At 37.0% G+C, this 15,253-nt stretch overlaps 1 protein-coding gene across 2 annotated transcripts in view; it reads right to left on the bottom strand.

The window, feature by feature from the left end:
• PTPN12 (protein tyrosine phosphatase non-receptor type 12) overlaps window positions 1-15,253 on the bottom strand; it is a 78,246-nt gene that overhangs the window by 31,419 nt on the left and 31,574 nt on the right. For both annotated transcript variants that reach the window (XM_055807802.1, XM_055807801.1), the window contains exons 2-7: window positions 13,289-13,397; window positions 9,596-9,672; window positions 8,168-8,263; window positions 7,271-7,309; window positions 5,420-5,491; window positions 2,504-2,563 (exon numbers count right to left, since the gene is read on the bottom strand). In XM_055807802.1, the coding sequence (XP_055663777.1) occupies window positions 2,504-2,563; window positions 5,420-5,491; window positions 7,271-7,309; window positions 8,168-8,191 (195 nt within the window). In that variant the 5' untranslated portion in view covers window positions 8,192-8,263; window positions 9,596-9,672; window positions 13,289-13,397. The remainder of the gene's footprint in view (window positions 1-2,503; window positions 2,564-5,419; window positions 5,492-7,270; window positions 7,310-8,167; window positions 8,264-9,595; window positions 9,673-13,288; window positions 13,398-15,253) is intronic.

The raw sequence follows: 15,253 nt of genomic DNA, 5'->3' as shown, positions 1-15,253 counted from the left end.
CAAGCTTTGGAACAGCCTAATCACTCAGCTACCTAAATCCCTGAAAGGCCAAATCCTCTTTCTCACTATTACCTAAATCATCTGCAATACAACTAGTTCTACTGCACCTTTCCACACTGTTGTCACACCTCTGGATTCTCGTATGCCCTCAAAGTAATGTCCTAGAGAAGCATATGACTTTTTTGATCAACGTTACAGGTTGCAAGTTTCAAGACCTATGCTACCTTCTACGTCGTTATTTGAGAAGCAACATAGTGGGCCCCTTAAGCATGGAAATGTATATCATCTTCCAATTGAACAAACTATTTTTGATGCTTTACTTTTGCCAGACTTGTGGAAACACTGTAGCTAGTAAAAGCAAGAGAAAATCCAGCCCAAGAAAAGGCATTTTAAAAATCCAACTGCTTATGTAAAACCTCATCAGTAAGGAGGAAGAAAACTTACAGCTGCCTAAATAAGGCCCACCAAGAACTAACTTAATTAGATTAAAAGAGACAAAACCAGTGATTTTTCACATTAGCAGAACTGCCAGGAAAAAGAATTATTCAAATTTAGGCTTTTTATATGGAAACTAAAAATGAAAAGGAGTCTTCATAGTCCTTTTTTACTGCCACTTTTTAAGAAAGAACCTGATGTTTTAGCTTAAAATAATCTTCAAGTTTCAAACTGGTTTTCCTCATAGAAACTAAAGTAACTTTGTATATTTAAATGAATTTTAAAATTCTTTTGTGTAGTATTTTGTATGATTCTCCATCAAAAAGTTTAAAGAAGTGACAAAACTTTTTGTTATTCTGGAAAACCAGAGAAGGAACTTAAAAGGATATTTCTCTATACCACAAATACCTATTTTTCCTCCCCAGTTCTACACTTAGAATTCCTCAAAGTAAGATGAAATCTGTAACTCATTACCAAAATGTGGGTTTTCTGTATGCCCACAGAAATCCTGAAGCAAAGGTTAAGTCTGAAGAAAGATAGTTTTATCAGCCACGTAAGTTCAATATCAACCTATCTTGTTAATTCTTTCAATTACAATACTCCTTAAAGGAACAGAAACTTTGGGCTCTTTGCCAAGATCAAAACCATGGCACAAATTGTAGCTTTTTGTTACTACTTAAGTTTTATGTAGTACACAGGTATCGTATACAAACTATTAAAATTAACCGGAACAGAACTCAGGGAAGTGGTCAAACATGATTTGCATGTATAGTATATGCAAGCAAAACAAATTAAGTAGTTTCTGAAGTAACCGGTTCTCATGCTATTCAGGTATTAAAAGTAATATTAAATTAAATTAAAATAAAATTAAATTAAATTCTGCTTTGGGGTTTTTGACATCTCATCAGTTAACCTTCATGTTTTTCTAGGACAGCTCTACACTTACTGACAGTTGCTTTGCAGACAAATCAAGTCACCTCAAACCTGACGCTTATGTATAAGTTTGCAAGAAAAGCTTAAATCATCCATTCTTAACAGTTACATGAAAATGCAAGTGCTTTTCATTTCACTGAAAATATGACAATTTCCACAATTAACATAACATACTCAGTTTATGAAGTAGGTCTCATGTTTTACAGTAGTTTGCATCACAAGTTTTCACTAAGATGAATAAACTCAATTTCTTCCATAAAGAGACTAATTGTAACCACTTACAGTTGCCAACTTAACAAACAGTGGAAATAAACAGGTTTACCAAATACTTGTCTGGTAAGCCAATTCTACATATTGAACACTAGGATATCAAATCTTCAAGAATTCCAAAGCCTTGAGCTCACTCTTAATAGTACATTTCTATCTTGACCCTTGAATATGCTACATACAATTCCCCCATCCAGAAGTTCCCCCAGCAAAAAGACAGTGCAACTCAGTTTAATCGAGAACATTCCATATTTTTACATGTATTTCAATTACAAGAAGAGTGACTTTTTACAAGCTAGAATGAGAAACTTTGGGGGTGGAGGGGAAATACCACTAAGTTGTCGTCATTATTACTTTATTTATTTGGCAATACAAATATAGAAATGGACATAAGAAGTGTCTTTTCAACATTGTAAAACAATGACAATAAGTATAGGGCAAATTCTAACAAGCACACAGACTTCATCCAAAAAGAAGCTAACCAGGTGGAGTTAGAGGAAACAGATGGCAAGTTTGTTTGATTTTTTTTAAAAAACAAACAAACAAAAAGTCTGATTCAGTTTGTCATGGTATTTTTAGTTGAGGTAAACAGCGAAATTCTCCTAGGGTGACAGTAGCTTTGTAGTTCTTAACACATGATATTGAAGACCATCACACAACTTTGGCTAAACAAGAACATATATAAAAGACAAGGAAACAGTTTCACTACTCTTTTCTTAGACGCTAAGCTTTTAACATCACTTCTAAACTTGATGCTTTACATACAGAACTAAAAAAGTGAAGATATTTTCAGGAGCTTCCTTCATTGTATCATTTCAGAAACCTTTGAGCAACCGCTTGTTGGCACCAGACATGATCATATACTTACATTTTGAAATTCAAGTAATAATGTTCTAATGAAGTAATCTGTTCTTGCTTGCTCAGCTTCCTAAACATGAGAAAACAGTAATAAATTGGGGAAAAAAAAGATTAATATACACCACACAGATTATAACTAAAAACCCAAACTTTAAACTCAGGTGTCTTAATGTACTGGTTTTGTACTACAATTTCCCCAAAAGATGAGCAATCAAAACACTGATTTTAAAACAGCAGCAACTTAGCTTGCTACAAAAGATACTGTGGAAGATGTCACTTTTACTTAAAATAAAAATGGGAGTTTTCAACCAGTAAGTGTCTAGCCTGGTCTTGAAACCAACAGTAAACCTTGTAAGAGTATTTCAAAGTACTCCCTTTTCTTTTTTTTTCTCCGTAAATTTATATTTAATGTACAGATTGCCTCCCACAGCCATCCTTCTATAACAGTCCTGCTGTATAAACTTCAGCCTCTAATCACTTTATCCTATGACATCTTTCATTCCACACACACACACACACCCCTTATTATTTTCACTTAAGGATGCATCTGAATGGATCATTGTAATTATCTTCGTTGTGGTCAAAAAGCATAGTCTCTAGGCTCCTGGGATGTTCAAATATGCCTTTGGAACATCAAGGAAAGTTTATGCTGTAGACACCAAACAATATTACTGTACCTAAAATATCAGTAATATCACAATTTGAAGATGCATTCAAAAGCTTAGCGTTACAGCTTCCACAGTGAATTTAGGAGACTGCACATATGCTTTAACATGTTCCCATCGGCTACTGGGATTTTACCATTTACCAATCAAGAAAGCAATTGCAACACTTTACAGGTTTAAAGGAGATAATGCCTACCTAGCAGCTAATGGAGCCCATATACATCATTGTATCCAAAGATAAGACATTCTCAGATGTCAAATACAACATACACACAATTCCTTTTCTCTAATACTTACCAGGTATGCAACCACCACTTACTAGGTACAGGGTAAAAACCCAAAAGTAAAACCCACAAAAAAACAAACTCACAAGTCAATTTTTAAATCAAATTAAGGTAGGCAAAGGGTACTTGGAATCTTTACAGACCAAAATTTCTAAGTATATGCTTTCTTGACAAGATGAACTTGAAGCGTACTTAATTCTTCGTAGGCTATTTCAAAGTAGTATTAGGAATAGCTTGATAAACTGGCATGCTAGCTCTTTCTGAGCACCTTAAAACATTTCGGCTAGAAGACAGCAGCAATTCACATCCAAACCCACGTACATCTGAATTAAGGAGAAGGAAAAAAACTAAACAAAATAGTTTTGAGATCAATCTGGAATGGAACAATTCCACTGTATTAGAGTAAGTGAGCAGGCAAAGGCCAATCATGAACTGCAGTGTAAAAAGTTACAGTAAGATAATTTATACTGATGACAGTTATAATCAACACTTCAATGCCAGGTTTTGTTCATATCCGAATAGTAACTAATAGAACATAATAGAACCTGATTAAACTACCAGGTGGCAAGATTAAACATAAAGACATGAAGAAGTGTTTTCCTCCAACAACACAATGATGTGAATGTCAGAAAGAGTAAGTGACGAAAATCATAACTCAAAAATAAAATTGACAAATTCATCATCCACTGCATTATAAAAATACTGATAATCCAAAGGCAACATCCAATTAAGGAAGTCCTGTTAGTCTGCTGCTGGAAGCTGACAGCAAATACAAGAAGGATCACCCTATATATGGCTTTTTTTCTATTCTCTTCCCCTAAGTAATTAGGCAGTCATTGAACACAATGTGATAGGCCAGAGGGAATAAAGATACATAAACAGGTGTGTACAGAGGAAACTGGATGCTATCCCACACGTAAGGAATGCTAACCATATTGATTTTGGTGGCTATGCTCCCACATACCATACATCCTCACTCATACCCTGAAAACTTCCCAATTCATGAAGTGAATTTCTGGTATGTAAGCGGTCCCCTTTTGTGAAATGGTGATTGCACTATGACTTTTCACTACCAAGGAAAGGTGATTGCAGAAACCCACACCCATCTCATGTGATGCCAAGATGACAGCTGCCAAAAGAATTACTTTCAATTCCCTACTGTGCCTGGTGTAGCAGACATCCATGGTCCCCCTTCCTGCCTATTAATCTGCCTGATACCCTTCTGTTATGATTTATGAGCAAATATCAGAACTGGAAGAGGCCCTAGTACTTAAGCTCAGCAATCAGAACTCCTGATAACACAAACACAACGTGCGACAAACTTTCAGGTTTCCTCCATCTTTCTGGAATCATAGCTTACTTGACAGTTATCCCCCAGCGACCTCTCCAGGAAAAGATTCAGACCTCATGGTGATCTGCTATTCATTTTTGGTTTGATTTTAAAGGCAACAATAGAAACAAAGGAAGTATTTTCAAATAAACCTGTATCTGTTACCAACAGAAACAAGTGAAGAAATTTAGTTTAGTTTCCATTTTCTTTCTTCATGCAACTTAAAGAAAATCGCCTGTTCCAGTGTTACTGTCATTACTCGTGCACATCTGGAACACGCAAGTCATAATGGACAGAAACAACACATACAAATATTATTTGATTTCTTAAGTATGGTACATTCAAAATCACATCATGTAAAGCTGAAGAAATGATACATAAAAAGATACAAGACCAAGACACACAAGTTTCCTACTTAAAAAAAATTACAAAATCATGAAGGATTTAAAAAAAAAACCAACACAACCACACAGCTTAAACACACACATTGTTTTCCACTACATTCCTTTGAGAGTCTTTGTGTAAAATTTGGTACCAAACAATTAAACAAGCATTTGTTTTGTAATACAAACTATTAGTTGAACAGTTATTTTAAGTTATAAAAGCATTAAATACTCCAAAATTAATTTCTAAAGCTTTATACTTACACAAGAAACACGAAATGGTCCAAACGTTACAGCTGCTTCTCCATACAGAGGCCAGTAACGTTCACATTTTTTCTGTTAAAGCAAAGAACACTAATTTAATTCATGCGTAGTACTGAAAAATGATGATTAACAGAAGCAGAGTAGACACAACGATAACCTCAAATGCCTTATTCTCTCTCTTATTTGGTGTTTTGCCTTAACATCTGCCTACTGGTGCCTTGCTGGACTTCTTTTAAGATAGTAAAATGTCTTTTCTTTTGGACACCAAAAAAAAAAAATCCACCAAAGCCAAACCCCTAGATTACCAATTAATATAGCCAAAAGACACTTTGTAAATTAGGACATGAACTTATAGGTATGAAAATAAGACTGCCTACATATGCACAAGCACACATCATACAGAGGGAGGCAAAGAGAGCTAATTTAGCTTTTGAGAAAGCTTGGAGTTCACAATTCTGGGCCATTTTTTTTTTTTTTTCCCCCTCAGGTCAGAATTTAGCAGAGACATTTAGAATCTTAGAACCACTTAGGTTGGAAAAGGCGCTTAAGATCATCAAGTCCAACCATTCACCCAGCACTGCCAAGTCCACAACTAAACCATCTCCCTAAGCACCACATGTACACATTTTTTAAACACCTCCAGCGATGGTGATACCACCATCTCCCTGGGCAGCCTGTGCCAATGCTTGACCACCCTTTCAGGGAAGAAATTTTTCCTAATATCTAACCTCAACCTACTCTGGCGCAACTTGAAGCCATTTTGTCTTGTCCTGTCTCTTGTTACCTGGGAGAAGAGACCGACCCCCACCTGCCTACAGCCTCCTGTCAGGGAGCTGTAGAGAGCAGTAAGGTCCCCCCCGAGCCCCCTCCTCTCCAGGCTGAACAGCCCCAGGTCCCCCAGCTGCTCCTCACCAGACTTGTGCCCCAGACCCTTCACCAGCTGCGTTGCCCCTCTCGGGACACGCTCCAGCCCCTCAACGTCCCTCCTGAGGTGAGGGGCCCAAAGCTGAACCCCGTGTTCGAGGTGCGGCCTCACCAGTGCCCAGTGCGGGGGGACGGTCACTGCCCTGGCCCTGCTGGCCACACTGTTTCCAGATACCAGCCAGGACGCTGCTGGCCTTCTGCCCCCCCGGGCACACAGCTGGCTCCTGCCCAGGGCTGTCACCCAGCCCCCCCAGGCCCTTCCCCCCAGGCAGTTCCCAGCCCCCTGCCCCAGCCCGTCGCGCTGCGCGGGGCTGGTGTGACCCAGGGGCAGGACCCGGCACTGAGCCCTGTTGAACCTCCTACAAGTGGCCTCGGCCCATCAGCCCGGCCTGCCCAGCCCCCTCTGCAGAGCCCCCTGCCCTCCCGCAGGTCAGCACTGCCCCCAGCTCGCTGTCACCTGCAAACCGACCGAGCGTGCACTCGGTCCCCTCGTCCAGATCGTTGATGAAGACATTAAACAGGGCTGGCCCCTATACTGTGGATATTTAAGAGACAGGCTGGTTTTGCACCTGTATGAGTTAACAGGAAATTCTGAAGGACTCTGGGTTTTGATAGTTGGCCTATATCCCACAAAGAGCAAGATTTTTTTCCATACTAACATGATCAGAAAGAAACCATTGGTACACTTCTGCACACAGACACATATATTTATTCCACTAAGAGGACATCTAAATAATAACGTAACACTATAAATGGAGCAAAGAAAAGCTGTCACACTCACTATTTTCTGTGCATACTAATATAAGGATAGCCATTCTCATTCAACCTTGCAGATTATTTTTACAGTTATGGATTTGGCACATGAAGCCTCACAGGCATTGGCATACTGCCTGCACAGCCAATGCTCATTCAGTTTTGCATACATACCCTTCCCATTTCAAATTCTCGACAGGCCATTACAATTATCTGAAAAGAAAAAAAATTGCTTGAAATTAGCAAGTTTTAGATGGAGTAACTTCACCAACGCTTTACTGCTTGTTTCTGCCTGGGCAGCTACTGTTACTCCTTAATTGGTTACTACTGAAGAGACTAGTTAATACTATTTTCTTACTGGCAGATGCATACTCCTTTAAATTCTAAAATGGTATCCAAGCTTTATCCTGGACAAAATGATCTACAACACTAATACAACGTTTCAAGGTTACTTAATTTGAACTCACTGTAATCCTGTACAAACACGTTATTTATTTATTCAGCCTGACTATGGAGTCTGAACTTAATAACAAAAATATAGAACCATTTTCTAACTGGAAGAAATAACTATATTTACCTAAAATGACATAGACTACATAAAAAAGGTGCAAAAACTTATCTAAAAAACAAGAATCACACTTCTTGGGGGAAGCTATTTCAGATACATTAACGTGAACAGCACAATAAAAATGCACCAACAGGTAAGCTATTTGTTACAATAAGTAACCATGACTTAAGTGTCTAATAAAGCAAAAAAATATTTTCAGAAATAATTTGTTGAACATATGTGATTTTAACAGTACTTCAAAGTTGACTCCTGACAATAGCTGTTTAAACAGATGTAGAATATATAAAACAGTAAGTAAACCAAAATTAGCTTAAGTAGAAAGGTAGGCACTTTTTTTTTTCCACATGCTGCTTCTGTATCTCATTTTGTTAGTCCACATTAAGTCAGAGTCAAGATTTGAGAAGTCAATGGACTAAATCACTGTCAACAATTTTGGTAATGGTACAATCATTGTGCCATGAAATAGGGCAATACCGAATTCTGGTTTTTAAGTAGGTACTTACAGCAACATTGTATTCCCATATCATCCTCCAGAAGTCTATTACTGTATTTGCTAATGGTCCCTGCGTAGCAACATATGCTTTTGGCCCATGTACTCCCTAGGATTGCACAAAGGAACCATTAATGTTTATAAAGAAAACTTATCTGCACCAAATAAGAAAGGCTTTAGGTTATAATCATGCAAAATTAGAATTATTTTTGATTCAACAGTAAGAGTAAGAGTGAATATGAAATTAGTGCCATTGACATTAGTGAGAATTTTGCTGGTGATTTCAAGGGGGCCCAAGATTACAACAGCTACTGTGCTGCCAGAGACTGTAACAGAAAACATTAAATTTCTGCATGTTCAGATTCTGAAGATGCCCTTTAAGTCCACATTTTGTTACTCAAACATTTAACAACAAAAATTTCAAAATCTTTCTGCTAAAAAGCATCCCCTTCAACAAATTTAAGTTCCCTTCTTCCAGTAATATCACATTTCAAGTAAAACAAGTTTTAAAATTTATTTTATATAAAGCTGGAAGACATTTACATTCAGCTTTTCAAGCTAAACATTTGAGAATAAGGTTTATAAGAACACCTGTTTCTGAATAAACATTACTGTGCAGAAACAGCACCAGAATAAGGCTACAAGGAAAGCCAAAGATATTCACACTTTGAAACAAAAGTGTAACAGGCTTTTAGCCAAATTGTGGTTTCTCTTTAAGAATGTTGAATATAATTCCATTGCCACACTTCTGCCATGAACAGCAAGAAGTGCATATTAACATAGACAATTTGTGTCAAAGGCCTCATTTATTATCCCTAAAAACAGCCTCTCAAAATACGGTATTTTTAACACTACCAACTGTTAAAATAATCGGTATCTGAATTCTCCTATGGCATAAAGTTCCAATTTGCTTGTCTGTGTCATAAAATGAGAAAGCAAGGGGGTCTACTTTGAACCTCATGACTCAGTGGGAAGATCTCCTTTACCCTCTTATGGCTTTGATCTCTATAACCTATTTCCAATTCTATTCTGACTTTATTTCTGTTTGATTTACCTCTGTGCATTTGCTCCATGTAATAAATAGTAGAGTGAATTGTGTCGTCAAATCTTGTGCAGTCACATTTCCACAAATTCACATAAAATCCATTTCCCTCAAGCCCTTCAGTGGAGATTCTTTAAGCAACCTGACCTAAACCACTCATATCATGACAGCCTGGTACTTTAAAATGAAGTATTTTATATGATACTGACACTTAAAGCAATTTTTAAAGTTGTAATATTTACTCTATAAATGGCATCACGTTTGCAAATTTACTGATCATAATAAAAATCTTCCCTCACAGCTTTAAATTCTCTTTTATCTTACGCTATATTAAAACTGCACTGATACAAAATAAAACCTTAAAAATAATCTAAGAACTGTTAAGACAGTAATCCATACCTTAATAAAGTTTGCATTGATGTAGTCTGAATCTTGGGGTGGAGTTTTTAAGGTCAGTTTAACCCGGCTATGATCAACTGTAAGAATAATGATTTTTTAAAAAAAAATAATTACAACACATGTAAACCAATCTGTAACAGTAAATATAATATATAACACATATTGTATGCATAGAAGAAATTAAACATTAAAGAACGTTCCCCAAAGATAAGTCACACAAGCTAGTCAATTTAATTTACGAGTAAACCAACTCAGGTAGGTATAAGCAGAATAGCTCCTGCTGCTACATGCCTCTGATGCTCAAGTTTACAAAGTACCAGTTACTCAAATTCCAAGAGTGATTAATTACAAAGAGTCAAAATTCAATTGATCAGAAGTCATCAAATTTTTAGTTGCACAATATTAACATAAATCATGATGGTCAGAATTAAAGGCACATTTATAGAAAGCATAAAGAATAAATACTAGTGCATAGTTAAAGCAGCTGGCAGGTCTTAAAAGTCTCTGCCAAGGAGGACTTCATCAACTATTACACCATGAAATGTGCACTGGAGTTTATTGCTCAGGTATAGACTGACTTCTATCCCCCAAACACTGGGCTAGGTACTTTTAAACTAGAAGCAGCAGATTCCTTTATTTAGGGTGTTTTTACATTTCAAGTTTCTGCCTCAAGCATTACTGACTGTCTCAGTGAAAGCTTTATAAAAAGCAGCAGATCTTTTTAGACAAAAATCCTCAGCAGACTTAAAAATAGCCTTTATTACTTGTTGACGGAATAAACTAAACATCTTGGAATTCTTTTGGACATTGAAAAAAATGAAGTGTATCTTTAATACAGAAACAACTTGATGATTCTCACTAAGAAAGAGGGTAGGTAGCTGGCAGGTCTGTCAGTCCTTCCACCTCTTGTTGATACCAACACTTCCTATCTATCACATAAAAATCATTCAGACTGTCTCTACAACAGAGGCTGTTTTAGTTGGAGACGCAGATCAAAAATAATTATCTTTGAACTGGGAAACAGAAGTATCTGCAGAAACAGCATCTGCTCAAGCAATTTGTTACCTTCTACTCTCAGGGTCAATTCCTCAACCACTGAACAGCTGCTAAAACTTTTATTACAGCTAAAATCAAGAAAACCCATAAATAACAGGTCTATTTAAAAGTAGGAAATATGGTTGTTGTGTTTGGGTTTTTTTTCAAATCATCGTTGGTAATAAAACAGGGAAACATTCCCACAAGTAGTACATGCTAAGAACTGCTTCTATACAGAAAGCTCTTCCAAAAAGCTTCCAAAATAATTTCACCATCTTGGAAGCAAGTTTCTGCCAGAGTCCTGACAACAAGTAAAAAATGTTTTTGTTACCATGTAATGCTTCCTAAAGTAGCACAAGTGTAGGTTACAAGACAACTGGATCACAGACCTAAAGACAATGCACTCTCACATAACGGCCTAGAGAAATCCTTAGAACATATAACGCTGTATTAACTCATACAGATAATGTGAGAGAACACTTTATAAGCAGGCGATATTAGTACAGACTTAATACTAAAAAATACTTTTAAATGGTGGAACAGACTAAATAAGTGGTAGGCTAATGAGGGCTCCTATCTTCCCAGAACAGTAGATGCAAAATTCTAGTGCAGTTTCCAAATGTCAACATTTCCATCCTGCCTCTTATCTGCCACAGCTCAGCTCTTGCAGAGTTTTAGGCGTGGAACAGAGTTTTCAAAGAAAAATACCATTGCAGATTCCAGCTTCAGAAGATAAAGCGCTTGGATATTTATATATAGCTTAAAGCCTCAGTTCACAATTACCAATTGGTGTCTTCCGGTAACCGGTGAACACTGAATTTCATTTAATTAGCATTTAGGATGGCTTAGTAAACCGTAACGTGAACATGCACACATCTTCTATTCTGAAGCCAGTATTGAGGTACTGATCTCTCTGGTAGCAGTAAAAATTTCTGATAAATACACCACTAATCTCTGATTAAGTTACATTGTAAGCTCTTTTCTGGATTTATGAAAGACAGGCAAAGTATCACCCCCGTTCTTCCTCCAAAACATCTCCTGGCTGTCATTTCTGTCAAGCTGGTCTCCCATCACTTTATTGCTGCAACCTTCGGATGTTTGAAGATGTTTTCACTTCAACTGGAAATATACTTTCAGTTTTCCCAAATGCCAGCTTTGAGGTTCGCTGATTTTCCCCACTGTGATCTGTGTATGCTTTCACATCTTAATGACTCAGTTTTTATTTTTATGTAGATGAAAGAAAAGCATATCTAGCATGATAGTTGCAGCCATTCATTATTGTGGTAGCTACTAAGTGTCTCATAGATTGAGCCTAGGTGCTACCAAGATTTTACTACATTGTTGATTATCTACCAAAATGCCGGCAGTAAAGAACAAATATAACAACTATTATTATTACGAAGACAATAACAACTTCCCCATGTGTTTTTACTCCATCCATTAAACATGTTTCCTCTCAACTAAAAACAAACAAAACCAACAAAACCCCCCCACCAACCACACACAAAACCCCCAATGATATTTAACTATTTTGCTGCAGTTAAGTACCATTACTACTCTTCAACATGTGATGTATGTTACACATATATCCTCCAGCAAAATATGAGCACATGCCTTTCCTTCTCAGTGCAGCAGCAAGCACTACGCCCAGCTTGTTAAAGAATCTAGGGTCTGTGGCTTTAGGGCAAAGGTTACTGCTAGAAGTGTTGCTCCAAGCACTAATAAACAGTAAAAATAAACAGCACTAGAAAAAAACACCACACAGGTATACAACAATCTGAAACACAGGATAATTCACTGGAATTTACTGCTAGAACATATTTTGAAAATGAAAGTTAATGATGCCTAAACAATTTTCAACTTCAAATTGGTTATAAACCTCCTAGCACTTCTGGGAAAGCTAAGCAGAGTAAAATATATCTGTTGCAAATCTTGTGGGATATGAAAAGTGGCATTTGCCAGAAGACTATCCTTTAATCTCACTGTTGGCTGTTGATATCAAGCAGCACAGGAAGAATATTCCTAAATACGCAGCCTCATGAGCTAAACAAAGTGAACTTGTAAAAGTTAATCTTGTCATTACAGATCACTGATCTATTAGATCCACACATTGGTGGTTTCAGAATTTAAATTCTGCTCTGACCCTTGTTTTCTGTGTTTGTACATAAGTGGAATTTCATCTGTGCTCTAGCAAAATACAAACCAAAGACAATCCAGCACTGAGAGTTCTCTGACACCGTTTGCAGCATACAAACAAGCAAAAAAGATCTGTTTTACTGCCAACCACAAAACCAGGTGCCTTAAAGGTCCTTAAAATTTCATCTCGCACTTATGCTGACATTGTTTGTTTTCTACCACAAATAACATGCTCCTAAGGAAAAAAATACTGTTAAGCACGTTCTAGACCATTCCAAGCTAAGATCAAAGTGTAACCTTGAAACAGCTTGGGACCTAGCACACATTTTACCTTGAAGTGATAGCTCTCCTGAAAATACTTCCCATGTACTTTGCTTTCTGAGTTAAAATTAAAAAAACTAATCTTTCAGCACATTGTCTCTAATTTCACCTTTCAGTAATAACTAAATAGTGAATTTCAAAATACATTAAGAATAACAAGCACTTTCCTTTGTCTTCCATTAACATGTAAATCAGACTTACATGGCAATATATCCTTATATCTATTCTTCTTAACATTTTCTTCTTTTTCTCCAGTGGCTGTTGGGTAGATCTTCTCTGTTCTGTATTTTGTTGACAATCTTCTTAACCTCTGAAATATAACAAAAATGTTATATTCTCGAGTCTCTAGATAACACAAACATCACAAGGCATTAGCTTCATTGAGGAAGTATAAGATCACTCAACACCCACACCCCCACCCCTTCTCTCCTTCTACAATACCCATGAAGAAGTTTAACAATCTAATTATCCAGTATTTTTAGCTCCTCATCTGTTTACAACCAAATTAATGCCAGTCCTACATATCATGAGACATGGATCTTTAGAAAAGCCACTACAGCACCAGTTTGGAATACAGAGATATTTTATTTAGGAAACACACTGCCTGCTAGGGAGTAGTAACTGCATTAACGATACCTGTAACAAAGAGAAAAATCTGTTATTGCTCAGAATATCTGGAAGAAGGGCACAGAGCAGACTGGCTCAGGAACAGCTGTTAGCAACTGAACTTTGCTCTGAAGCACATGGCTTCTAAACACTGACAACTGAACAGAAAGCATAATCTCATTTAACAGGCATCTACTCCTAACAGCCAAATCCTGCTGAGTTTCCAGCTCTCCCAGAGAAAGAAGGTCCCTGACTCTCAGGTACAAGGTATTTGCAATTAACACGAGTGACAGGAGGTCTGCCATATTCACAATAGGTCACTTCCCCCTGTCCATCTATTTCAAATCCTAGAAATTTAAAATGGTCAAAACACCTAAAAATAAAAGCCAGCCCACGCCTTCCAGCAACCTAGGAAATAGCATGAGCAATACATGTTTTTTTTCATCCCACCCACATTAGGCTTTTACAACTTTAACACTGAGGAGAAAGAAAATAGTACAAATTCTCTTTGGAGAAAAAAAAAAAATACTAGGGGAGCCAGCAGTGCTTGTTATTTTACACTGTGTAGACATCGAGATTTAAAAAGGAACCTGAAGGAATCAGAAAGTTAACTCTGGCTTCCAGCTAAACCTAGGTGGTTGCAAAACCAACCGTTCTGTTGACACTGACATGGTGGTAGTATATAAGATGACCAAGAGGAAAAAGAGAACGGAGCTCCGAAGTAGTTTAGTATCTCCACTGAGTGGTATTCTGCACAGGTAGAAGGATAGAGGTTGTTCATGTTTCCCTCCCTCCATCTTTAATGATTGATTATCATCCCTGAAGACCCAAACTGTTCATTGCTTGCTTTCTTTTCAAGAAGGGGGATAATGGGGGAGGTTGTTGCTAGTTAAAAACGTAAGTCTCGTTTATCACCGACTATGCAACACACACAGGCAGAAGGGCATCATAAATAAGATGATCTGCTTGGAAAGCCAGTTCTCTTCTGGAATTCTTCTAAAACTACTAAAACACTTGGGAGACTCACTGCACAGTTCATTTTTTTTATAAAAGAAGGAAAAACGAATTTGCACCTCAAGTCAGTCCTCCAATAATTCTTCCAGCAAAAAAAGGAAAAGAAAAAACACACGAAAAGATTTAGCATTTCTGTTACAAACAGAAAAAACACTTTATTAAAATTCATCTGAATATAGTGAAAAAACAGCAAATTTCATATGCAAATGTGGCTAAGGATAAAAGTTTATGTTAATTTAGTTGAATAATATGCATCTAATAATCTATAAAAGTGCCACTTACAGAGCAGAAACAATGGCAAGGTAAAATAAAAAAAGGCAAATCAAGTACCAATTTTCAGACTTCTTTCCCTTGTCTCATATCTCTTTATAACTTATTAAAATCACTGAGCACTAAAAATATTAACAGAACTATCACACTGGGGGCAAGGGGATGGGGGGGGCATATTCTTAAAACACCTTGCTCTTGAAATAACTGCAAATGTTAGTCAATGAAGAAAAAATACTTAATATTTGGAGGTGGGACAGTAAGTCTGTGACCACACAG

The sequence above is a fragment of the Falco peregrinus genome, chromosome 6 (genome assembly GCF_023634155.1).
Source record: "Falco peregrinus isolate bFalPer1 chromosome 6, bFalPer1.pri, whole genome shotgun sequence".
In the NCBI taxonomy this organism is placed as follows: Eukaryota; Metazoa; Chordata; class Aves; order Falconiformes; family Falconidae; genus Falco; species Falco peregrinus.
Note: the sequence above shows the minus strand (reverse complement) of the source record. Positions and strands in the feature narration are given on the sequence as shown.